Here is a 26075-nt window from a genome sequence, read left to right as displayed (position 1 = left end):
AGGGATTAACGCTGAATCATCCCCTTGTTGTGCATGTTCCACACTCGGTTGTCATGCGACGCAACATTTAACGAGTGCCAGAAGTAGCAAATACGAGGTGGGTCTGTTATCCAATCCAAATTTGACTATCAAGCGTTGCACTGTTTTGAACCCGGCAACTCTTGTGCCCGTAGAAGACGAGGGAGAACCCCATGATTGCCTAGAGGTTATAAACCTAGAGACAAAACCGCGACTAGATTTGAAGGAGAGTCCCTTACACAATGCAGAGTGTGAGTGGTTTGTGGATGGATCAGCATGCAGGAACGAGTGTGGTCAGCCCTGTGCAGGATATGCTATAGTGTCAGCTGCTGCTGTCATAGAAAGCGACTCATTACCCTCCACCACATTTGCGCAGGCTGCAGAACTAACCGCCTTAAAACGAGCATGTGAGTTAGCAGAAGGAAAAATGATTAATGTGTTTACTGACTCTCGCTACGCGTTTGGGGTGTGTCATGATTTTGGTCAACTTTGGAAGAATCGAGGGTTTCTCACCTCCAGTGGGTCTCCTATTAAACATCGAGAACTTATAGTTAATCTCCTTGCCGCATTATTGCTACCAAGGGCAATTGCAGTGATAAAGTGTGCAGCCCACACAAACCAAGCTGACCCAATTTCTAAAGGTAACGCTTATGCAGACGCAGCTGCTAGACATGCTGCTTTAAATAAACCAGCGAAAATGTTGATATTACAACAAGCTGTCGAGTACCCCTCTGTAACTGATACAATGCGGGATGAGATCTTTCGGATTCAGTATGAGGCCCCTCTGGAGGAAAAACAAAAATGGGCCCGTCTAGATTGTTTTATTAATGATCTGGGAATTTGGGTCTCAAATGAGTTAAAGGTGGTTCTGCCACGAAAAATGTTCCCATGGATGGCACATGTATTACATAACTTTACTCATGAAGGAACACAATCCATGTATAATTGGATAACGAAGTCGTGGTTTGCCCCAGGTTTAACCCCCTTCCTCCAGCAGGTTGTAAAGCATTGTGTTACATGTCAGATATTTAATCCAGGTAAGGCTGAGGATGTGACTCCGGCGTCTCATCCTCCCCCTCAAGGTCCCTTCGAACACCCGCAAACGGATTTTATTCAGCTACCAAAGGCTGACGGATATCAGTATGTGTTGGTAATCATTGATATGTTTTCCAGATGGATAGAGGCTTTTCCCTGTAGGAAGAATGATGCCACAACTACTGCCAAAGTGTTATTAAGAGACATCCTTCCTCGATTTGGTATTCCATCACGCCTTTCCTCCGACAATGGGCCTCACTTTATTGCTGCGGTAATAAAAGATATATGCAAAATGTTGCAAATCAAGCAGCATTTACATTGCGCGTATCATCCCCAATCTGCGGGAGCCGTAGAAAGGGCAAATGGAACATTAAAATTGAAATTATCAAAGTTGTCCGAGCAGACAAAATTAAGTTGGGTTGCCGTGTTGCCACTAGCTCTAATGCAAATGAGGAATCATTCAAATGCTAAAAATAAGTTGACTCCTCACGAGGTCATTTTTGGAAGAAATGTGCCTATGATCTTTTCTGCACGCATACAGCCATTGCCTGATGTACATGCCCTCGAGGAAGGGATGATGCAATATTGTATAGCATTGACTAAAACCCTGTCTAGTTTTCATTCACAGGTTCGAGCGCTCCAACAACCTCAGGCATCTGATCAATGCCACAAGTTTCAACCGGGTGAATTTGTATAGGTAAAGACTTTCAAGCGTAAACACGGACTAAGCCCACGTTGGGAGGGACCATTTCAAGTCCTGTTGGTGACTCATACCGCTGTAAAGGTTCGCAAAAGATCTACGTGGATTCATGCCAGTCACTGCAAACAAGCCACAGTGGACTCCGGCCAAAGTGAAGAACTGTGAAATTGACACTTCCCGCCCTACTCTGAACAGACTTTGTGTGACTATGAAGTGGCTTATTCTGTGTTTGTTTTTGTTTTCAATTTTAAGCCATGTTTGTTGTTTTGCTTCTTGGGACTAGGCGCCTTGGGACGTCCTCCTGACGTGAAAGGCGCTTTATAAATGGAATCTTGTTGTTGTTGTTGTTGCTTCGAAAGTAGGTGATCACCAGCTCTTGCTGTCTTTTCACCGAGACCATGTCATACTGTACAATGCGAGTGAGCCTGTGCGCTGTTCTTCTGCCATATGTTACACTAATTTACCTCTAGAGGAGCGAACTTTATCCTCCCATTTTGTGTTGCATCCTTTTCTGGCCTATATGTCTTCTGCCTCTATACGCACTCTCAATTGTTCCCGGAGTTCTATTCGCTGCACCCTTACCAGTAATCTCATGATAATGTGTTATTGTACCGGTTTATATGCATGTAAGTTTAATAATTCTTGTTCATTTTGGAATATGCTTTCGCGATTCCCCAAAGCTTACCAATTTGTGTATATGAGTCTAGATTTCAATGAGACGGCAACTAGGATTTATAGCGAGCTACCACCGAGTTGACGCCCAGCTCTTAGCTCTTCTGAAGATCCAGTTGTTCCCGTGCGCAGAGGAATTTTTGGCAATTCTCTGCCTAAAATTACTTCCCCTCCTTTTCAGTTGCAATGTTTACGTTCAGATGCTCCTGACTGTGAGCCAGCACAAAACTGCAACCCAGCATCATGTGTGTGGGTTATCCCCTCCGTCGGTCCACATGGGGTATCCCATGATGGCGTTCCCGTTGTCTGAATGTGAAATTTGTTCCCTTTTCTACCTACAAATAACGCAAACTATTCCTTGCCCTCCATTACATCCTCAGTTGCAAAAATTGCAGTGTGGTCACCAGCCCTGAAGACCGCGAATGTGTAATCGTGACTGCGGAAAGCCCCCTAAAATTGGTGCGGCCACTACAGTCTACAGGATTCGCATTCTGCGTTGAATCTCTTACTGGGACTGAGTCACTTGGGTTTTTGGATTCTCATTTCTGTAATACCACCTACCCTTACGCGGCGGAGGATGTTCCATCATCCAGTTTCAGGGATTGTTCGGGTGGCTCTACCTTTAAGGGTTCACTGGATGCTGACTTATTCAATTACTCAGCGTTGCGCCCTATCCCCGATTCATAAGAATTTTTATTGGGTTTGCAATTCTACTGTTTATGCTTACCTTCCGGCAAATTTTAAAGGAAGATGTGCCCTTTCTCATTATTTTCCCATGATCCGTTTGACTGAAACCCTGCCATCTGCCCCAGGCCCACAGGTGTTGAACGTTTCGAATCCGTCTGTTCCCCGCCATGTCCATCGCTCTCGCAGGGCTGATCCCTTTCATACGCATGCCCAGACCCAGTGGAATCGCTTTCTTGGGGCCCTTCTTCCCTTTTACGGGGTGATGTGTACCCTTGATCAGATTGCTATCCTGTCTCAGGCTGTCTCTTCCTTGGCCGCCGAAACATCCGCGGCGTTGGCCCTTATTGGGAAGGAAATGTCCGAGATTCGCCTTTACACACTACAGAACCGCAAGGCCCTTGACTATGTCTTGGCTGCGATGGGAGGAGTGTGTAAGGTTATTGGCCCTGAATGTTGTATAACGATAGATGATTTTTCTGTGAAAATTTCAAATATCACCAGAGATTAACCAAACGGGGCAGGATGCGGGTAATATCATTATTCATTCGGGCAGAGGACTATTGGATTGGCTGAGTAATTGGTTGCAGAATATGGGAGTGGGTTGGTTAGGAAGTATAGTCAGAATTTTGTTAGAAATAAGTTTAGTTATTGTGTTAGTCTTTGTTTTTGTAAAATGTGTTCTCATATGTTGCACCCAGTGTTGGCGAAAGACTGTGAAATCAATGATCCCCCAGTGCCTTCGCCTTGCTTCCTCCCTTTCCTCCTTCAAGGCCGGTCTCAAGACCTTTCTCTTTGACCGTGCCTTCAGCTCCCCTCTCGACTCTCTACCCCCTCCTCGCTCCCTAAACTTCCCTCCCCTCACCCTGACCATTTCCCCCTTGCTCGGGTCCTGACTCAACTGTACAGCGCCTTGGGACGTCCTCCCGACATGAAAAACGCTCAATAAATGGAATCTTGTTGTTGTTGTTGTTGTTGATGGCTATGCATTCAGTCCGAGTTAACTACCACCTCACTCCCACCCCCTCATGCGATGAGCTAAGTTATGAGATGGAAAGTTTTCATGCTACTTTCCCGGATTCCTTCTTGGAAATCGAAAAGTTCATCCTAGGGAGCCTACCTGGTGCCCTGTTACTGAGGGATGGTGAGTTATCCCAGGGATAAAAGGGAGGAGTGTGGAAAGTGTGGGAATGTAACATCTTTGGGCAATCGCAAAAGTTACAGAATAAGCAAAGGCAATGAGACAAAACATGTTTTCGCATTTGGTGTAAGCTCAGCTTTGTTTTGGTTTCGCAACTATCAATGTATATGTTATTGTGCTAAGGAACCCGGGACCCATATCTCTTTTTATGAAAGAAAGACATCCAATTATGGGAAAATGGAACATGTATAAAGGTCAGATGTTGTTTTTCTCTGGTGTGCAGTGTGGGGAGCAGTACCTTGGGAGAGTTGTTGCTACCGTTCTGCACCTCATATATATATGAAATAAAGCTTTTTGAATGTATACCGCACTGACTCCGTGTTGAGTTTTCAGGTCTTTAAGAGCAATCACACATCGCAATCTGGGTTTAACGAGTAGCTTTACTATTTCACTACGAATTGCGAGCTAGTTGATTTATGAAATTTAATTTACTTTAACTTTTAATACCATTTTTTTTATGTTAAATATATCTAATACTTTATGTTTTCCTTCTGTTTGCTATCATTCCTATAATGCTGTCATTTTTCTCTTTTGTAAATGCCTGCACAGCTTCTATTTTCATATTTCCTTCTATAGATTGCCTTCTTGTAAGTAATCCACCCCACTCCTCGATTAGCCATTTGCTTTTGATATGCTTATTAAACCTGTCATTACTCTTTTGGATGGCTATTAGGATATCCTCTTACGTAATCTTTCATTTAATTTTTAGAAATTTAGAATTGCTTTAGAATTTCTGCTTGTTTGCCTCTCTACAACGACTCCTAAGTATACTGAATACTTCCTTTTAAGTATTTACTTTTCACCTCCCTATTTAATGCATGCAACTTCATCCTTTGAAACAATCCCTTAATTCCTGTTCAGAACGTTTTTAGTCGGTATGCTTTCCTTGCTTATGTATATGCTGCTACTTTATCTACTAACATTTGCTCTGAGATTTGTTCTTTTCCAGTTGACCTGTGACTTTGTTACCATTTCCTTCAAAAGACTGTACTATTGTAAATTCTGTTATGTGGTTTACAAACGGTCTTACCTTTTAAAACTGATGTCTCATCCAAGGTATTTCAACCACTCATATTCCAATGATGTAAGCTCTCTTAATTTATACACCTAAACAAAATTGTACAACATTAAGCATAGTTGGAGGGTGGGTGGTGCTTCAAAATGTGGATGTAACCTACTTTCATATCTTTAAAATTAACATTCTGCATTTTAGAATTAAAGGTTTTAAAAAATATATAAAGGGCTTTCTAATCAATGTACTCTCCCTTGATATGAAAAAGATTTATTTTATTGGTGAGCGAGGTGAGGCCTGCTTACTCCCATTAGCCAAATTAGACAAAAACGAGTCCTATAGCGGAGTGGTTAGAGCACTCACCTCACAAGCGAGAGGGGCTATCAAATGCAAGGATTATTATTATTATTATAAGTTAAAATAGGGAAAGAGGGTTGTCTCTGCAGACAAGCCCTCATCCACCTCAACACAATTCTTCTAGGCTCCAAATTATCAAAGCACAGTGCAAATCTGAAACTGTCTTCATGACCACTTCATGACTTCATGACTCGGGTGAGCAAGTCATGTGACTGGATCGCCTCTCAGGCCCGGCCTGAGCCTTGCGATCAAGTACTTAAGTGAGCTTTGCATTCCAGTATCTCTGATTCCTCTTTGTGAGGGCAGATCAAACTCCTCAGATGGAAATTACTGCAATACTGATCCTAACCAACAGAGGATTGAAGGCATAGCTGTTGCCAGGAGCTCAATGTGGATTCCAGGGATGATGCTATATCCCTTGTAATGAAAAAACACTATAAAATTCTACTTTTACTTGCCTCATTCATGCCATATCCCTGGAACCCACCTCCTCATGCATTAAGTTGTCTTTGATTTCATCTGATTTCAAGTGAATTCCGGAGAACCTTTACTGAGTTTGGTGAAGCTTGAATTTCAAGGGAGCCTGACAACTGATCTTGAGGCACACCCCAGGTAGTTAAATATTGTACCAGCATACTGTGTACTCACTGATAATGAACTTTCCTAGACTGCACAGGTCTAGATCTTCCAGAATGTAGATGTAAAAGGGCAACAAATCTTTCCTGCCCATAGTAATTCTGTAAGGCAGTTTATAAGGGAAGCCTTTTTTTTATTGAAGAGTATATTCTGGCATTCCTAAGTTTTTCTTTTAAATTATATAATTTATTTCAATAAAGAAATAGTGGCTGCAATGCTTTTTTATTCCAAGGGTGTTACTATACCACAACAATTTCAAAGTGATCACTTGATCAGTAAGTAGAAATGACAGATCACTTCCACAATGTGTAAAAAAAATTGTTAGGCGACATAAAGATACTTTGGTGAACAGAATAAATAACAAGGAGTTAGTACTTTAGTACTTTACTACTGACAATTCAAATGTATTTCATCTCAGATTTCAAATTATGTTGGAATGGGATTGGGGATTATAAAGATGGTATGAGTTTGGATCCCCGGATAACATACTCGGGTTATACAGTGTGTCAGAGGAATGAAAGGTGGTAAAGGGTAGGATGCTGAACTCATTTAAAAATAGACTCATTTAAAAAGCAGATTGATGCTGTGTGTGAGTGTGGGCGGGGGGGGGGGGTGGGGGCGAGCAGCAAGGTGGATGTTCTGGAAGGATTAAATTGATTGAGTCGAAGGGCCTTCTTCATCCAAATCAACCTTGCGATAGGTGAAATTGATCAATATTACTTGAGACACACAACATTTTATATAAGAGCCATGGAGCATGTTGTACGTTGACAATTGCACTGAGTATCTTGTATGTCAATGGAATTTGGGCTATGTTCATCAAGAACAATGTAGTTCCTATACCAATTGCAAAGCAACAGTGCTCTCTAGATGGTGTGAGCTTCTATGTTTAATGCTTTAAAATGCTCCTTAACAATAATGACAATAATAATCATTGCATTTGATATAACACCTTATCCGGTCTTCAAGACATCTCGAAGAGCTTCACAGAATATACCGTAAAGTGAATTGACTGTATATTTTGTGGGTGAAATGCAGCAGCCAATTGAATACAGCAGTGTCCCACAGTCGTGGATTGAGTGACCAAATTCTTTTTTTTTCTTTTTTTAAGAGATTGTTACCCCCGGAAAAGCGATCTACCAATGGACTAACAACCGAATTCCTGCTTACTGCTAGGTAAACAGAGCCATGTGGAGTAACTTTTGTAATGCTTCACCCTGCAAATTTTTATGTAAGGTATTTATCTCCCACTTAAGATATCGTGGGAGAAGGGAACACGAAACACGAGTCACTGGTGGGCTGAGGAGAATGTACAGAACCATACAGTCTCGAATTGCAGTCCTGTTTTAAACTGAGTAATTTATTGTGCTCCGAGCAACCTGCTGCTGCACAGTATAGTAACTCAATGAACCTCCAGCAAAAGTAAAGACTGCCTTAAACAAACTCTAACTGAAGCTGGGAAGCTCATTAGTAAAGGCCAATGAATTGGGTGGCATGCAGTACTTCTCTGGGATTTGTGCAAATATGCATAATGAATCCACAATGGATGAGAGCTAACTTTCTTTAGTCAAACGTTAACAAGACCAAGGCCCTCCTGATTGGCTCCCATCAACACCTGCACACCTCAGGCACAGACAAACATCACCAGCCAAGGATGCTCACTCCACCTTACTAAGCTAGTCTGGAACCTTGGCGTCTTATTTGACCCTCAACTATCCTTTCTACCCCACATGCGTCCCCCACCTCCGCAACATTGCCCGTCTCCACCACTGCCTCACACCACAGGCCACCGAAACCCTCATATACGCATTCATAACATCCAGGCTTGACTATGCAAACTCACTGCTTGTCGGCCTCCCCAACTCCTCCCTCCATAACCTGCAGATCATCCAGAACTCTGCAACCCGTGTCCTCTACCACACCAGGCTCCATGACCCTATCAACCCCATCCTCGCCCATCACACAGAGGATACAATTCAAGATCCCCAAACCCACAACCCACTGTTTCCGTTCCACTATTGGTGGCCACGCTTTCAGCCATTACACCCCAAAGCTCTTCCCCATCTTCAGGTCTTGCCTGAAGACCTTCCTATTCGACTGTGCCTATGGTCACTTCCCCTCCCACCGGCTCGGCATTGTGCTCCGCCACTGTCAAGCGCTCCAGGGAGCTACCCTGCATGAGGGGTGCTATATAAATGCAAATTGTTGTTGAAAAAGAGCTTTCTCTTCTTTTTGGGGGTCAACAACAGCTTTTAACATTCAGTTCCAGGTGAACTGAAGCAAAGGTATAGCTGTTGGTATCTGAGGGAGATCTTCTTTTGGTAACAGCCACCAAAAAGTGTCTAGTTAATCTCTGAATGAATGTCAATGATTTAGAACGATATTGAGGCTTTTCCAGATGGTGAACTTGTGATGCTAAAGGCATTGTATTGTGGTTGTCCATTTTAAACATGTTCGATCTGGTGATGAAGTCAGGCAGGCATGATTTGCGGGTAACAGGCAGTGTTGCTAATAATCCCTGAAGCACAGCTGGTGACTTGCAGAACCTGAACCATCTGATATGGTAGTGTGGTAGTTTCAGTAGTTCTGGAATAGACTTATATGGTACAATCTTGAGTAATTTTGAATTTTATCTTCAACGATTCATGGTAAATACTGAAAACATTCACTCCAAAATTTTGTGTACAATCTATTGCTTTCAACAGCAAACAATTAGGCAATAATCATGAGAATAAGCTTCCAAAATGCTCTAGAATATTTTGATCTCAATATTTTGAGATTTCCAAACCTGGTCATTTGTTGTGTCATTTATCTTCTGAAATTATTTTTATACATGAATTAGATAAACCATAAATAATAATAATCCTTACATTTGGTATTGTGCTTTTCACGTCAGAAGGATGTCTCAAAGCGCTTCGCACAATAAATATACTGTAAAGTGGAGTGGCTGTTTTATAAGCAAATGTATATATTAGATTAAATATTACATAAAGAAATACGGATCCATAATAAAAATAATAAATAAAAAGCAGAGATAATTTTAAAGGTACTTGATGGGCACACAAAGCAGCAGCACAAAATTAAGGCAGAGTAAGAAACTAACATATTTAGTATGTATAGAGGAGGTAGCATTGAAGAAAACACGGGGAGTGATATCTTCTACTCCATCTCGAATATGACACTTATTTATGATGCAGGTCAACTTCGGTCACACCTCTTCCTCCGCTACCTTCTCAAGCCCCTGCATTCTGGTTGTCGCCCTGCCCACAGAACAGAGACAGCGCTTGTCAAAGTCACTAATGACTCTGCCTTCCTCTGCCTCATCGTCCTCCTGGATCTCTCTGCCGCATTCGACACAGTCGATCACACGTTCCTCTTCCACCACCTCTCCTCCCTCATCCACCTTAGAGGGACCACACCGCATGGTTCGAGTCCTACTTAACCAACTACCTCCCACCCCGCCCGGTCACCTGTGGGTACCCCTGGGCTCCATACTTGTCCCTCTTCTTTTCCTTATCTATCTACTCCCTCTGGGCGATGTCATCTGCAGAAACGGGGTAAACTTCCACATGTATGTGGATGACACACAAATCTACTTTGCCTCCTCCAGTACCAACTCCAGGACTGCCAATGTTCTATCAGCTTGTCTGGCAGACATCAGGGCCTGGACAAGTATAAATTTCCTTCAGCTGAATGTGGACAAGACGGAAGCCATACTCCTTGGTATTCAGTAAAGCAGCAGATATCAGAATTGGATATTGAGCATTTTACTTAAATGGCATTCAGTATTCATAAATCAAATTTGGTGCAAGTCTCCTTTAATATTATAACAATCTATACTAATGTTAAAGTAAGGATGACACCAATATTTATGTTTTCCTATAACAGTTATCCTATGAATTTCTGGAATGTCCAATCAGTATCAACTAAAAACGGGGTCGAGATTACAAAAGCTCATTCAGGAACACTATCAGCCATCAGAGAGTAGCGGCTATCATTATATCAGTCTGGCCTACGTACAAAGCATTCCAGAGATGAAAGGATCGTGACCAAATCCAATGCAACACTTGAAGATTCTTGAAGGGTTTTAAATCATTCACAATGTGCTTTTTCAAGAAAAGCTGGAAACTGCTTAATGGCTTATTTGTGCATTTATTAATTTACTTTACCAGAGTGAATACACCTCCAGAGAATTCACACTGAGCATTCACTTGCAAGCCAACATGTGTGTTCTTTACATATTAATTGCTGCCTTACCATATATAGCATATATAGTTAGGATCTAATGCACAAAATTAATACATTTGGGAGAATCCAACTCTTTACTCTCCCACCTACCTCCATATACAGTATCTATATATCAACAAAATTACATTTTGTATAGCGCCTTTCATGTCGGAAGGACATCCCAAGGTGCTGGACAATCAAGTGTTCTGGACCCGAGCTGGGGAGGGGAGGGATCGGGGAGGGTGGAGGGCAAGGGGGAACGAGGGTAACCGAAGGCACGGTCGAAGAGGACGGTCTTGAAGGAGTCGAGAAGGGATTTGAAGGAGTCAAGAAGGGTCTCGAACAGGTCTTGAAGGAGGCAAGGGAAGGGCGAGGTGGAAGGATTGCGGGATGGAGTTCCAGAGGGTGAGGGCAGAATGGCTGAGGGCCCACCTGCCAATGGTGGGGCGGGCAAGGCGGGGGGCATGTAGCAGGCTGGAGCCCACTGACTGGAGGGAGCGGGTAGGTTGGTAGGTGGCTAAGAGGTTGCAAAGGTAGGGGGAGCAAGGCCATGGAGAGCTTTGAAAGAGAGGACCGGGATCTTGAACTGTATCCTCTGTGTGATGGGAAGCCAGTGGAGTCGGGCGAGGATGGAGCTGATAGGGACGCGGAGCCTGGTGCTGGAGAGGACACAGGCTTCAGAGTTCTGGATGATCTGCAGCCTATGGAGGGAGGAGTTGGGGAGGCGACAAATAGGGACTTTGCGTAGTCGTGCCTGGATGTTATGAATGCGTGTATGAGGGTCTCGGAGGCTCTCATGCGCTGGGAGACAGTGGCGGAGCCGAGCGATGTTGCACACGTGGAGAAAGGCGGAGCAGGTCATGGCATGGATGTGGAGATGAAGGTCGAACAGGACACCAAAGTCCTGGCCCCGTGAGATGTAGAGTGCATCCATCTGTCTATAGATAGATGCACACGTACATTTTTAGCTTTGGGTAGAAATTAAGAGAAAAACATAAAATGACATTTAAAAAAAAGCTTTGCTTTTCTCTTCCTTTCTACAGACATCAAACCAGACATACCTGGATATAGACAAAATGGAAGCCATTCTCCTTGGCTCCCACCAATGTGTTCTCACCTGTGGATCCTTCACCTCCCCGGCCTACCCTCAGACTCACTAAGCCTCTGTGCAATCTAAGCATCAAGTTCGATCCTCATTTGTCCTTTCTATTCCACATTTGGTCGCTAACTAAGACCACTTCCTCCCCTCAACTACTCCAATCCATCAGCAGCCTTCAGATCACACCTGAATATTTTCTTCGACCGTGCCTACTCTTTCCTTCAACCCCTCCCTCTCCACTTTCAATTACCACCTAAAGACTTTCCTTTTTGATCGTCACCTCCCCCTTCCCTCTCCCCTGGCTCAGTGTCAGACTCCGACACTGTCAAGCACTCCGGTACTCTACCCCGCGTGAAGAGCACTATATAAATGCAAGTTGTTGTTGTCACCCCCCCTTTCTCCCCGGCTCAGCTTCAAACTAGTCCATTCCTAAATACTTTGAGACACAGACCCCCACATGAAGGTCACTATATAATTGCAAGTTTTGTTGAAGACTTATCCCCGCCCCTCTGCTTCCCTCCAATGGATTTAAATAATTATTATGTTTGGTGATGAACTTTACTGTATTTAGTTTTGTTGGTGTTCAATTCAATATGATCACCACAAGTGGCAAAAATGGGGGATGATAATGAATAAATTAAATGGCTATACATATTTATTCTTCAGAAGATTCTGCACAATGATTGCCAATGAAAGTAGCATGTGGAGGGCAGGGCCTCTGCCTCTTTGACTCTCTCTGGCTGCGTCTTTCTTCCTCTCTCTTTGGTTGCCACTTTCTCTCTCTCCCTGCCTGCCACTTTCTCTCTCTCTGGCTGCCACTTTCTCTTTCTGACTGCCTCTTTCTTTCTCTCTATCTGGTTGTCACTTTCTCTCTCACTGGCTGCCTCTTTCTTGCTTTTTCTCTCTGGCTGCCTCTTTTTCTCTCTCACTCTCTCTCTTTCTCTCTGACTGCCACGTTTTCTATCTCTCTGGCTGCCTCTTTCTTTCTCTCTCTGGCTGCCTCTTTTTCTCTGTGTCTGTCTCTTCTCTGTGTGTCTGAGTCTTATCCCCTGAATATACCTGTAACAAATTGACACTTACCTTTGCATTGCTGGTTCAGTCATGCTGCATGGTTAAATAATACTCCTGGTGCCCTGATGAGCATGGGTTACACTAGATTGTACTAAACATCCACTTGGACTAGAATGCAAGTTCCTGCCTACAATTTTCTCCCTAATCCTCTGCCAAGAATGCAACGGTATGCAAGTTTCTACCAACAATTTTCCACACAATTTATTGTCCATATCATTAGTGTATCATGTCCAAAGGAACAAGTATTTCTCCACAGGCAGGAAACAATAACCTACCAGGGTATAATAATGATCCTTGAAAACATCTCAAAGCATTTCACAGGTAATTGCTATCAAGTGGCATCACGGTATTATTTATAGACAGATACAATGGCTAATTTGCACACAAGGCCTGCAAATAGCCAAGAAGAGAATGAGCAATTATCTAGAGATTGTTTGGCTAGGAAATCAGCTGACACTCTCCTTTTAAATTGTGTCATGGTATCTTTAACATCCACCTAAATTAGTAACTGAATCTCAGTTTTCTAAAACACAGTCTTAAAGCCAACAATGGAGTAGACCGTACCCGACTTATCATGAGTAATAAGGTGGAAATAGTTAAAAATTGGGGGGAAAGGGAGCAACAACTTGCATTTATACAGCGGCATTCACATGGGTAGTGTCTTGGAGCAATTAACAGCGGTGTAGTTTGAAGCTTATCTGGAAAGAGAGGTGTGGTGATTGCAGTTGAAGAGGAATGTCTTCAGATTTCAAGATGCGTAATGACGGAGGGATTGAGCAGGGCGTTCCAGAGATTTGAGTATAGTGGTTAAAAGCACAATCGCCAATGGTGGAAAGGGGATGAGGGACATGCAGAACACCCAAGCCAAGGTAGTAGGTAGTGTAAGCAAATCGGAAAAGGGAGATGCAAGGGTGTGAAGTGATTTGAAACAGTGAGGATCTTGAAAATGATAAGTGAAGCCTGGCAAGAACTGGGGAACATCTTGGGAATATAAATTATGTAGTGACCATAACATTATATAATTGAATATCGAGGGGAGGAAACAGCAGCTTAAATCAAAGATTAGTACTTAAACAAGGCCAACTTTGAAGGGACAAGCAAAGAATTAGCCAGTAGGTAAATCAACTGACAAACAGTGCAATCTATTTCAAGAGATAATTAGTAATAATAATCCTTGCATTTGATACAATAGCTTATCACGTTATTGAGGCATCTCAAGCCCTTCACAGGATATACTGTGAAATGGATTGATTGTGTATTTTGTGGGCGAAACGTAAATACCAAATCCACTATATATCCGTTTGCCCACAAATATACAGTCAATTCACTTTCCAGTGTACTCTGTGAAGCGCTTTGGGACGTCCTCAACGACGTGAAAAGCGCTATATCAAATGCAAGGATTATTATTATATAAAAAAGTTGTACTTCTGACATGAAGCAACCATGGTCAAAATAAACTACCATCGGATTTAAACAAAAAAAGGCCTACAAAAAGGCAAGGGGCAGTGACCGAGAGGCCCACAAAGAGCAGCACTTCCTGCAGATGGCAAGCAATGGTTAAGGTAGTAATTTTGGTGATAACCTGGTAAGTGGAATTTTTTTATTGCAGGAGGTGGCTTGATCTGTGCCAGAAGCCTGGTGTGGAGCGATTCCTGTACAAGTACAGACTGACATCAGACATGTGGAGAAACGCACCCGTGCTCAACCGGAGTGTGTTGTAGCAGAGGTCGCCCTGTATTTAAAGAGTCAGTGCAAATACATGACATAGTATTTTCTCTTCAACCGTGCCTTCACCTCCCCTCCCGACTCTCTACCCCCTCCTCGCTCCCTCCCCTCACCCTGACCATTTCCCCCCTGCTCAGGTCCCAACCCAACTGTCCAGCGCCTTGGGATGTCCTCCCGACGTGAAAAGCGCACTATAAATGCAATCTTGTTGTTGTTGTAGTATAAGTGAATCGCAGATTTTAATGCTAAATTATTCAACTGGATACTACAGCAATGTATTACAATATCTTTGCGAACAACCTATTCTAGAAAAGAGAAAATGTTACAACATTTTAGATTTGCAGGCATTGTGGCTTTTAGTCCCAAGACTTACTTTATTTGGACAAGTTTTGTTAATCTTTATAGGTACAACGGTAACAATAACAACAACTTGCATTGATAAAGCAGCCCTCATGCAGGGTAGTGTCCCAGAGCGCTTGAAAGTGGCGGAGCAAAACTCCAAGCCGTGGAGAGGGGGGAGGTAACCGTAGGTACAGTGGAAGAGAAAGGTCTTCAGGCACAACCTGAAAATGGGGAAGGAAGGGGCAAGGCGGAGGGATAGAGGAAGGGTGTTCCAGAGTTTTGGGGCGTAGTGTCTGAAAGTGCGGCCACCGATGATGGAACAGAGGACACAAGGGACATGCAGAAGGCCAGAGCCAGTCGAGCGGAGGCAGCGGGTTGTGGGGAAACCGGTCGGAGAGGTCTGCCAAACATTTGCTTACCTTGCGTAGATGTTACTGTATTCACTGCAGTTTTCTTCTGGAGCAATTACCGCTAGACAGACGATAATATTTCTTGTGCACTATGTGTTTCACATGATAACTGGCAAAGGAAAAATACATACATACAAGAATAAGCAAATAAGTATGAGAAAAGATTAACAAGTACTCACTTGCCAAAGGTTTAACACTAACCTTAGCTGGATTCCAGAAGATTGTTGCAATTCACATTCCCTAAGAAATGAGGGAAAAAAGTTCAAACTTTAGATTGAACAATCACCAAGCCATAGTTCAATATAATATTTTGGACAAACATAAGACATCAGAAAATTAATAGTTTGTTTGACAACTGTATTGAAATGAAACATGCCCAATATTAAAGTTAATGCTAAAGAGAGTGGCAAATAAGAGAAAAGATGCAAAACAATATGTTAAAGACGTTATAAATGAATGAGTAAATCTGCCCATTTCTAATTCAGATGTTTTGATTTTCAAATCTGCTTTGGTCAAACTTTTTTGATGTAACTGTACAATAGGTTGTAAAAAGCATGATCCTAGATGTCTCCACAGAATGCAATGTTAATCTAAAAATTTTATATTGTTGATACAGCTCTTGAAATGTTTAGAACTAAAGGAACAAGAATATGATACAAAAATCTACCTTACCCGAAATTTTTTTTTAGCATCATTACATACAATTCTTTGGAGGTGAACAAAGATGATTTGAAAATATTTAATCCAGTGATTAACCAGGATCAAATTCATTACTATACCTGCATTACTAAGTTAGACTGCAGCATTAATATGATATGCAACAATTTGATGTTTATTGCTTCTTTCAAATGATACCATAATTTCACAAAATCAACCCTCATACTAATGCAACTCTATCCATAAAAATTAAAGAAAAACTGGAAAATTTGTTGCAGCTATCCAAAGTGTTATTCATTCAATAAATACTGGCACGTCAAATCTTGTTAGTGTGTTGGAAAACCACTCGTACATTCATAATAAATAAAAATATCTTTTGCATTTCATATAGTACCTTTCAAAGATTTTAAAAGAATGTGTAACATAGAAACAAGCCACTCGGCCCAATCAGTCCGTGCTGGTGTTTCTGCTCCAAACAAGTCTTCACCCACACCTTACTTTCTTCCATAAACTTCTACACCACTCTCTCTCATCTGAAGGTCTTGCTTCCTCTTGATATTTACCTGCTTCAAACACCGCTTCAGGCAGCGAGTTCCACAATCTCATTATTCTGTATGAAGAAATTTCTCCTAAATTCTTTTAGTTGCCCCAGTCACTATCTTTTATAGTTGTGTCCCTTGGTTATAGACTCCCCAAACAGTGAAAACAGACTATTTTTATTAACCTTATCAAACACTTTTATAATTTAGACACCTAACTTAGGTACCCCATTACACATCTCTTTAGTGAAAAAGGCCAAACCTATCTAGTCTATCCAGATAGCAGTAACCTGCCAACCCTGGTTTCTTCTTCATAAATCTACGATAATAATAATCTTTGCATTTGATACAGCGCTTTTCACGTCAGGAGGACGTCCCAAAGCGCTTCACAGAACACACTGTAAAGTGAATTGATTGTATATTTGTGGGCGAACGTGGCAGCCAATTGCGCACAGCAATGTCCCACAAACAGTCGTGGATTGAAAATGACCAATTTATTATTGTTTTTGGTTTTGGAGGGATTATTATTAGGCTCTGTGTGGAGTAAGGAAACTTGCCCAAGGTTTCGCCCTGTGCCTGGAATTGAACTCAGGTCTCTCACTTGCAAAGCGAGTGCTCTAACCACTGAGCTACAGGACTCCACACAAACGATGTGCTCTTTCCATCACTGTTGTATCCTTCTTATAGTGTGCAGACCATAATTGAACACAATGCTCTAAATGTACTCCATTCGAGGTTTTGTATAAATTCAACACTACCTCCATACTTCTATGTTATATCATTCTGGATATAAAATCCAAGACCTAGTGGCCTTTTTATCGCCTCATTCTCTTCTGTAGCTACATTTAGAGTTCTGTGGATCTGAATCCTTTGCTCCTCTTTAGGTTCCTCGACTATAGATGGTTCAGTTTTCCCTTCAAAGTGAATTATTCACATTTTGCTACATTAAATTTAATTTAGCATCTGTCTCCCCATTCTGCTAACCTGTTTATGTTTTCCTACATTCTTCTGCAATACCCTTCAGTTTACCTTGCCCCTCAGTTTGGTGTCATCTCAAGTTTTGACACATTTCCTATATCTAAATCCAAATCATTTATGTGTATGGTGAACAGTAGGGCTCTTAACACGGATCCCTACAGAACACTACTTGTTACGTCTTGCCAGCCCAAGAAGATATACTTAACTTCTATCATTTGCTTTGGATTTCCTAACTATTCTTTAACCCATTCAGCTACCCTTCCCATGATTCCACGTTCCCCTATTTTAATCATGAGCTTATATATATACTATTACAGTATCACATAAGTCATCAGTTGGGACCATACATTTAATATGACTTATGCAAAGTATGAGTTATATCAAACTTGCATAAGTCGTATCATATATGACTTACGTAATGTATAAGTCAGATTTTATATGACTAACAAATAACAAATACACAAGTACTGAACTGGCTGGTGACATTAAGGCAAGGTTTCAAATTGGACTTTTTCGGACCATTTTCATATACTTTTCAACTTGTTTTATTATCTGTCAATGTTTTATTTGAATGTTCCTTCCCCACCCTCTCATTCACCACGTGATCAGGTTACGCTTTTTACTCTCTCAGCCTCCCGCCTGCCGGGCATGACGACGTTGATGTTACACCCTCGAAAGGGAGGGCACGAAGAAGGTCGGGGTGGGCATATGCGGTGTTCTGTTTGAGTAGGTGCGGGAAACAAAGTTCTAACCCGGAAGCCAGTAAATTTGGGAGCGGCGTTACCTGGTACCTATGGAAACGCAAACGACGATCACCCACCATCCCATACGTTTCTTGGAGAGCGAGAACTCAAAGTCGTCCTTGGGAAAGGAAGAGGCTGATCTCAGCCTTTTTGCCTCCCAATGAATTGACGTTCCACGTGACAAGGGAGAAACCGAGCTTCTGAGATGTTCTTACGATTCTGATGTGGCGAGACAGTCGAGGCAGGTTGAGGATGTTGGTCAGTCCAGCGTCCAGCTGGGTGCATACCACCCGCACTCGCTTCCTGCAGCCTGAAGTCCATTGAGGACATGGGGTTCCATCCCCCCCAGAACCCCAATCTCAAACCGAACGTTTCGAGGTCCCGGTGCCAGTCGACGGCACTGGAAGGCAGCCTTTGCGCCGAGGTCTGGGTGGTTTCAAGGTCATCCACAATCAGATCTCTCACTTTTGACCCAGTTGCAGACATGAGCCCATCAAGCGTAGCCTTGTACCATCATCCGACCCGGCCTTCCACTGAGAGCTCGCCCCGTCCGAAGCTTCCCTGGGGGAGCCGGTCCAGGGCGAGGCTGTACATTTATTAGGAGGGGCTGCCTCCGAGCAGTGTTCTCCCTCGATAGGGCTGCTCGTTAGGGGCAGCAGCTTTACCCGCCTCGCCGTAACTCCTGCCCTCCCATCCCCGCGACGTAGGTAGTGACTCACGATGTACTGAATTTCCGCAGTGGAAGTACACCCTTGACCCATCCAATGCGGTTACAAGGTGTACCCCCCACTTGTAAATGCTTGGATCCCCAGTCATACTCTATCAGGTCCAGGGATCTTGCCGTTATTCCTCTGCTACGTCCCCCCCCCTCCCACCCCCGCCCCCGAGGTGGTTGTATGGGTAAAGGGGGGGACCCCACCCAGAGAGTGACAGGACCAGGCTACAGCATAAGCTTTAGCAGCAGGAGCCGCACCGGGAAGGAAAGCACCAGCAGTAATAGCAATAATCCTCGCATTCGACAGATTCACAGACTACACTGCAAAGTGACGGGAACGGACTGTGCATTTTGTGGCCAAAACACGGCCGCCAATGGCACGCAGCGACGTCCCACGACGCGGGCAGTCGCGGATCGCCTGACCAAAACATTATTTTTTTTGGGGGGGGAGGGGGGGGCGGGTTTACTAATACCCTGGAAAGCGATCCGCCAGTCGACCCAACACGAACAACGGGGGTTCTTCTTACTTACTTAACAACAATAACAACGATAATAATAATCCTTGCATTTGACATAGCGCCTTATCGGGGTCCGCGAGACGCCTCCAAAACACTTGACAGGATGTGCTGCACAGTGAACTGACCGCGAAGTTGTCCCCCGAGGTAGACAGCGGCGCGTGGTGGGGGGGGGGGGGGGGGGGGGGAGGAAAACACGGTGGGAGACCTCGAGCTCCTCCAACCGCCCCCAGTACTTGACTTTCCCGCCGGGGAGTGGGGGACGTTGTTTGATAATGACTTAAACCCACATTTCAAATGGCTGCGGCGCCCCGTCCTCTCCTCAAACGCATGAGAGGGAGAGGGGCGGCGAGCGCGGCGCGGCGCGCGCGCGTGACCGGGAGCGGGACACTCACCGCGCTCCACCTCGCCTCCCGCCGAGCGCGCGCGCGCACACCGACCCCCCCCCCGACCCGCGCGCGCGCATCGCATCGCATCACCAACTGCCAATTGTCAACAGCGCCGCGCGTCACTCACGCGCTCCCCCGCCCCCCGCCGTTCCCATGGTTACGCACGCCATTCCTCCTCAACCTCACCTGACCCGACCCGGCCTCGCCGCAGGTGCCCCGCCCTCTCCCACCATTCGCTCACTCTCATTGGTGTATTGGAACGCCCCGCTGGGTCTTAGCCGTTCGCTTATTGGTTCACGGTCACGTCAGTTACTCATCCTCCCCCCCCCCCCACCTTTCTCACGTTTGGTTGCGTGCGGGACTCGCTCGAAGCTCCGGGGTCCTAAGCGCCCACTCACTCTCCTTTCCCCCCCCTCTCGTGACCTGAAGACGGGCAAAGAGGGGGTCAAGGCGGAGGGACTGAGACGGGGACTTCCAGGCTCCCAAAGTGACAGCGGAAGCTCGGAGCCGAGCCAACCCTCCGTGGTGGTCTCGGGGGTCCGCACTGTCCCAGGGCACCGCTGACCCACAGCCAACCCAGGGTCAGCGTCAGGCCCCGGAAGGGCAGCCCCGTCGCGCCGCTCGCTGTTGGCGCAGCAGTGAGCGGGAACCCGGTTGTTGGCCGACCGGCGGATCGCCTTCCGGGGCTGATAATCCCTTCAGAAATGGACGATCCCAAAGGGTCGCTCAACCCACGATGGTTCGCGGAATACCCCTGTGCACAACTGACACCGAGTTTCGCCCGTAAACTCCACTTCACGACGATGTGATCAGGCGCTATGTCAAATGCGAGGCTTATTATAATGACATAAATTGGAAGAATTTGAGATCGGTGGAGTTTTTTTTTGAAAACCAGTACTATATGTATGTATAGATGTAACATGATTTGATTTTAATTAAGAATGTAGACCTTTTATCCGAATGCAAGTTATGAAATTCATAAATATTTTCATGTAAGTGCCCCATTGGGTAGAATTATCACAGATTAGGGCTGATGCGTGTTCTGTTGTGATTTACCACTTAACGAATTCCACTTGAACCACTCCTCTCGCTATCTGATTTTCCTCTCTCCGTGCCCACTCTGCTGGATTAGATCACTGCAAAATAACTTACCTTGGTAACAAGATAGGAAACTGATAGATTGCTTAATTAAGTGTGCCTCACCTGCCAAAAAGCTAACCAGCCGTCGTTAATTTTTAATTTAATTTTATATGACAGCAATAATACTTGCAATTAGATCCACAACTTACTGAGTGTTAATATGTCACCACTTTCAGATCGTCTCACAGGACAAACTACCCGATGAAGCTATTAGGATTTTTAATATTAATAAAGTGCCGGGCGAATTCTCATTTCTTTAACACATTAAAATAAAATTAAATGACAACTTGCCAACAGAGAGAAGGGAATTTCTCCAACAGAAAAGTTTTCCTTCAAGTCATGGCTGTCTGTGGGACACTGCTGTCCATAAATTGGCTGCCGTGTTTGCCTACAAAATACGCTACACTTTAATAAGGATTATTATATGTTTAAAAAATACTGTTGGTGAAGTCATGAAGTTACTGACTAATGGAGAATCGATTATTCAAAAGTTTTTAAAGTTTTTGCAGGATTTAAACTAACTAAAAATGTTTTTTTAAAAAGGAATTCAAAAACGGCATTCAGCAAGCAGAGAAAAACTGGAAAGTCATTTTGAACTTATCCGTGTTTTAACTTGTTCTAAAACTGTTTATTCATTAAATGTTTGTTTTTAATTACAATCATAGAAATAAATACAAAAACGGTGTACGAGTACAACATGGGTTTAAAACTAGCCACAGCCAAACATGCTTAACTTCTTTTAAAGCAAAAATATATAGATAGAACTTGGTACAATTGTTAAAAAATAATAGTAGTCATAAAAATAAGAAGGAAAAGGTTATAGGACTAGCTCAAATCTTTGGTATTCAAAATTTTAGGAATGCAGGTTTTGAACCCATTTAATTTGGCAAATAATCCAGAAACATTACCTTTACACTAACGTGCAGTAGAGTCTGTTCGTGTTAATGAACAATACCTATCTTTCCATTGTATGAGCTGATATATAAAACAAGACTTAGTTTTTTTTAGAACCAATAGATCAGTGGTGATCAACTTTTATGGTCGGCCAATAAAATAAATTTTCTTGATTGATTTGTGCCATGAATCAAGAAATATTCGATCAAATAAAACTGAAATCACAACTACCGATCGAACACAAACTTACCTAGACTCATGCGAATGTTCAGGGAAATGCTCCTTGACGATCCCACGGGCCATTTCTGGCCCGCGGGGTCACAGGTTGGCCACCACTGCATCAGATGTTTTCACAAATCTATTTTGCGCCCCCTTTATCTTTATTCTTATTTATCTGTGTTCAGCACCTCTCTGCGATTACATGGATCACAAGCAGTAGAGAGAGGGAGCGGAGACTGTTAAATGAACTCACAAAAACGCATGCTGGCAACTGGTCTTCTCACTTTGCAGTAAAAGGAAAAACAAGACAACGAAACAGAGAAAACAGACTTGAGAGAGGGTAGGAGAAAGATGTCTGAAAGCACAATTGAAAAGGTAAACCATATGGCATGTTTTGAAGGCAGGGAGGAAGGGGACAAATTGGATAGACTCGAGGATAGAGAGTTTAAGAATGGGAGCAGAGTTTCTGAAGGCTCCTCGTTGATGGTGGGGTGGATCAGGCAGGCGATATAAAGCAGGCTGATGTATGCTGAGTGGAAGGACAGTCATATTGCAGGAGGTCGCAGAGCTACGCTAAGCAAAGTCATGGTGGCATTTGAAAGTGAGGATGAGAATCTTGAATTTGATTCACTGAGAAATGATTGAGTTGAGCAAGGATGGGAGGGATAGGTTTGTGAAGTCTAGTGCAGGAGAAGATATGGGCTGCAGAATTGGATAGTTTGCTGCTTGTGTAGCAAATAGAGAGTCCAGCGAGCAGGGTATTGGAGTAATGAAGCCTGGAGTTAATGAAAACATGGATGAGGGTCTCAGCAGCCCGCAGGGAAGAGAAACATAAAGGCAGGCCATATTGCATAAGTGATGGAAAGCAGAGCTAGTCATAGCCTAGGATTAAGGTTTGAAGGATAGTTGGGGGTCAAAATACAAATTTTTCCTCACCAGCTTTGTGAGGTGGAGGGAGCACCTGTGAAAGTCAACGTGGTTAGTGACTGAAGTGAGAAGGTGCTGACAGGAGCCAAGCAGGAGAGCCTTAGTCTTGAGCTGAGGAGATTTAGAATTTATACAGGACTTGATGCCTGATAGGCAATCAGTCAGAAAAGCAATGGTCTTGGAATCAAGATATCACAGGTAGAATTTTGGCCCTCCATCTGTGTTTCAAGCAAATCTCAAAACTAAACGGCAATACCTAACCAACTTCAGAGAGATAAGCACGTAATAAATATCAAAGGGATAATTCAATTTTGGACATTGAGTGAGGGAACTATGTAAAATAACCACTATGCATCCATATCTTGACCAGTTATCCTTGAGACACCCAAAGGTCCAATGAAGTATCAGAGACTCATCCGACCGATGAATATCACACTTCCACAAAACCCTTATGAAGACAACAACAAAATTACATTTGTAGAACACCATTCATGTTGGGCGGATGTTGCAAAGAGCTGAACAATCAAGAATTTCGGACCCGAGCTGGGGGTTAGGATTGGGGAGGGTGGAAGGCAGTGGGGGAAGGAGGGTGATCGAAAACATGGTCAAAGAGGAGGGTCTTGAGACAGGTCTTGAATGAGGGAAGGAGCGAGGTAGAGGGACTGTGGGATGGAGTTCCAGAGAGTGGGGGCAGAGTGGCTGAAGGTTACAGGACCTAATAGGTGTGCACTACATAACAATAATAAAAATTATAATAATATAATAGGTGTGCACTGCCATGTGACCTCACAGATAGTAGATGGAGAATTCTGTAAATATTGAGATGAATTCGGAGCAGATTCAAGCATGGTGCTGCATGGGGAGCACAATGTTCTAGTCCAGTGTTGTTGAACCCAGATTTATTTTGAGTCACAATATATACAAATCATCTGTAGCTGCACCAGTTGAAAAATGTGAGCCACACCAGTTGAAAAATGTGAGGCATACGAGTCGAAAAATGTGAGGCATACCAGTCGAAAAATGTTACACCAGACACGCATGAGTGACTATCCAATTACATATGACGTGCATCAAACAGTGCAGTAGTAGTGGAATCGCTGCAACAAACACATTACATACGTGCATATACGTAAATAAAACATTGGCCATTTTCAATGATTCCACAATTTAAACTTGCAGTGATTAAGCAATAATTTGTTAATTTTCAAATGTAACTTTGAACCTGTGCACAACTTAGGTGTCAGGTTTGATCCCCAGTTATCCTTCCTGCCCCATATCTGGTCATTGACCAAAATCACTTTCGTCCATCTCCGCCACATTGCCAGTCTCCGACAATACCTCACCCCAAAAGCTGCCCTTGTCTATGCCTTTGTCACCTCTCGGCTGGACTATTCTAACGCCTTCCTCCACTATTCATTCAAAACTACGCCACCTTCATTCTCACCCGCACCAAACTTCATACCCTGATTACTCCAGTCCTTGCCAAACTCCACTGGCTCCCTGTCACAGAGCAGATCGACTTCAAGATCCTCACTCTAGTGTTTAAATCCCTCCATTCCTTGGCACTCCCCTATCTCTCTAACCTCCTCTCTCCCCACAGCAGTACCCACTGCCTTCGCTCTACTGGGTCCGGCCTCCTCCACATCCCCCGAATTCCCCACTCCACCATCAGCGACTGTGCCTTCAGCCACTAAGCCCCGAAACTTTGGAACTTCCTCCCTCAACCCCTTCGCCTCGCCCCCTCCTTCCTGAAGACCTTCCTTTTCGACTGCGCCTACGGTCAACTTCCCCCTCCCCTTGCCCAGCCTTGAGTCCACCATTGTTACACGCTCTGAGACGCCGCCCGGTGTGGAGAACACTACATAAGTGCAAGTTGTTGTAACTTTGTAAATTAGCTCTTGACACTTGTTCAGTCGCACATGGAAGCTGCTAGTATTTATCTGACTACATTTACACAAGAAGAGAGTAAAGACATCATGAGCTGCAAGTTATTCATTTAAATGCATGGAAAACAGTTCCTGGGAATTGTTTGTTTAATATACAAATCTACACCATTATATTGTGATTCAAAAAAACATGTAGCAATTGAGTAAACGCATTTTGTTCAATTATTCAGAGTGCTATTATTTTAGATGACTATTTCAACTGAATATTCAAAAAGCCTGAATTGTTTTTACTGTATACATATAACACATTTAAATAGCCATGCACACGTCTCTGTAACCAAATTATCAGCAGGAAATATATGAGACATATGTTTTCTGCTGAAGCTGAGGTGACTGAACCAGACCAATATCCTTCACGAGGCACATGTGGCTCTATGGTTCAAAAACACTGTTCTAGTCTTTGCAGTATTAAAATTCATTTGTTTGTTATTTAATCTGTCTGAGTCTGACAAAAAGAACCCACAACAGCACATCTTGTAGTTCTGCAGAAGTCCCAGCAGTTCAAGAATTAAAAATAATATCTTGTATTTTTGTTCCCACAGTTAAAGATCCTTGGACTTGTGTATGACACAATTGAGTAACCATTGCACAGGATTTCCAATCTTTTTTCAATAACCACGATTCATCTTGAACACACATTTAACAAAATACGAAAGCTCTGTCAAACTGATTTGAAAAAGTATGTTGTTAATAGAGTGAGTCAATTTTCTTGTCTTGTTTCACTGTAGAGCTTTCTTTTCAAGTATTTCAAAGCTCCAAGACAAAATGATTATCAGGTAGTAACTATCACTACCAAAGACTTTAGCCTCCTGCAATATTAACATTGCTGATGTCAAGACAAACTTACAGCACCAACTATTGTATCTTACATCCTCTTGAACAATAGCTGAAAGCTATGCTTCCATGTTTTGTATGAATATATGCTCCAAAGTCAACGATATTTTGAATTCTCTAATATATTCTCTACTACAGGTGGCCTCTTGAAAAACCCAATGTTAACTGATGAAGTTGACTGTCTTGAAGAACTCTCTGTCCACACAATGGAGGTGAAGAAATGTTTTCTGTGTTTTGAATTTCTTCGTTGATGTTTGCACAAAAGCTGTTTTACCTTTTCCTTGAAGTAGCTGGTTGTTAGAGTATAGAGAATTGGGTTCAAGGCACTGTTTATTGGGAGTATGAATACCACCATCCATGAAGTAATTGTGTCTAAAAAAAGAGAGATTT

General features: G+C 43.3%; 1 protein-coding gene and 1 long non-coding RNA gene across 2 annotated transcripts in view; both read right to left on the bottom strand.

Annotated features, from left to right (window-relative positions):
* Positions 1-612: 612 nt before the first annotated feature.
* Positions 613-19785, bottom strand: LOC103177209. Its single transcript, XR_006085035.1, has 5 exons — positions 19732-19785; positions 15391-15429; positions 15199-15298; positions 5341-5417; positions 613-1319 (listed from the first exon to the last, which is right to left on the bottom strand). It is a non-coding gene; the product is annotated as an uncharacterized LOC103177209 (long non-coding RNA).
* A 5997-nt stretch (positions 19786-25782) lies between these two features.
* rxfp2b (relaxin family peptide receptor 2b) overlaps positions 25783-26075 on the bottom strand; it is a 66278-nt gene continuing 65985 nt past the window's right edge. Inside the window, exon 18 of the mRNA XM_007891321.2 lies at positions 25783-26057. Coding sequence (XP_007889512.2) covers positions 25783-26057 — 275 coding nt within the window. The remainder of the gene's footprint in view (positions 26058-26075) is intronic.

This window comes from Callorhinchus milii, unplaced genomic scaffold (genome assembly GCF_018977255.1).
Source record: "Callorhinchus milii isolate IMCB2004 unplaced genomic scaffold, IMCB_Cmil_1.0 Scaffold4, whole genome shotgun sequence".
NCBI classification, from domain to species: Eukaryota; Metazoa; Chordata; class Chondrichthyes; order Chimaeriformes; family Callorhinchidae; genus Callorhinchus; species Callorhinchus milii.
Note: the sequence above shows the minus strand (reverse complement) of the source record. Positions and strands in the feature narration are given on the sequence as shown.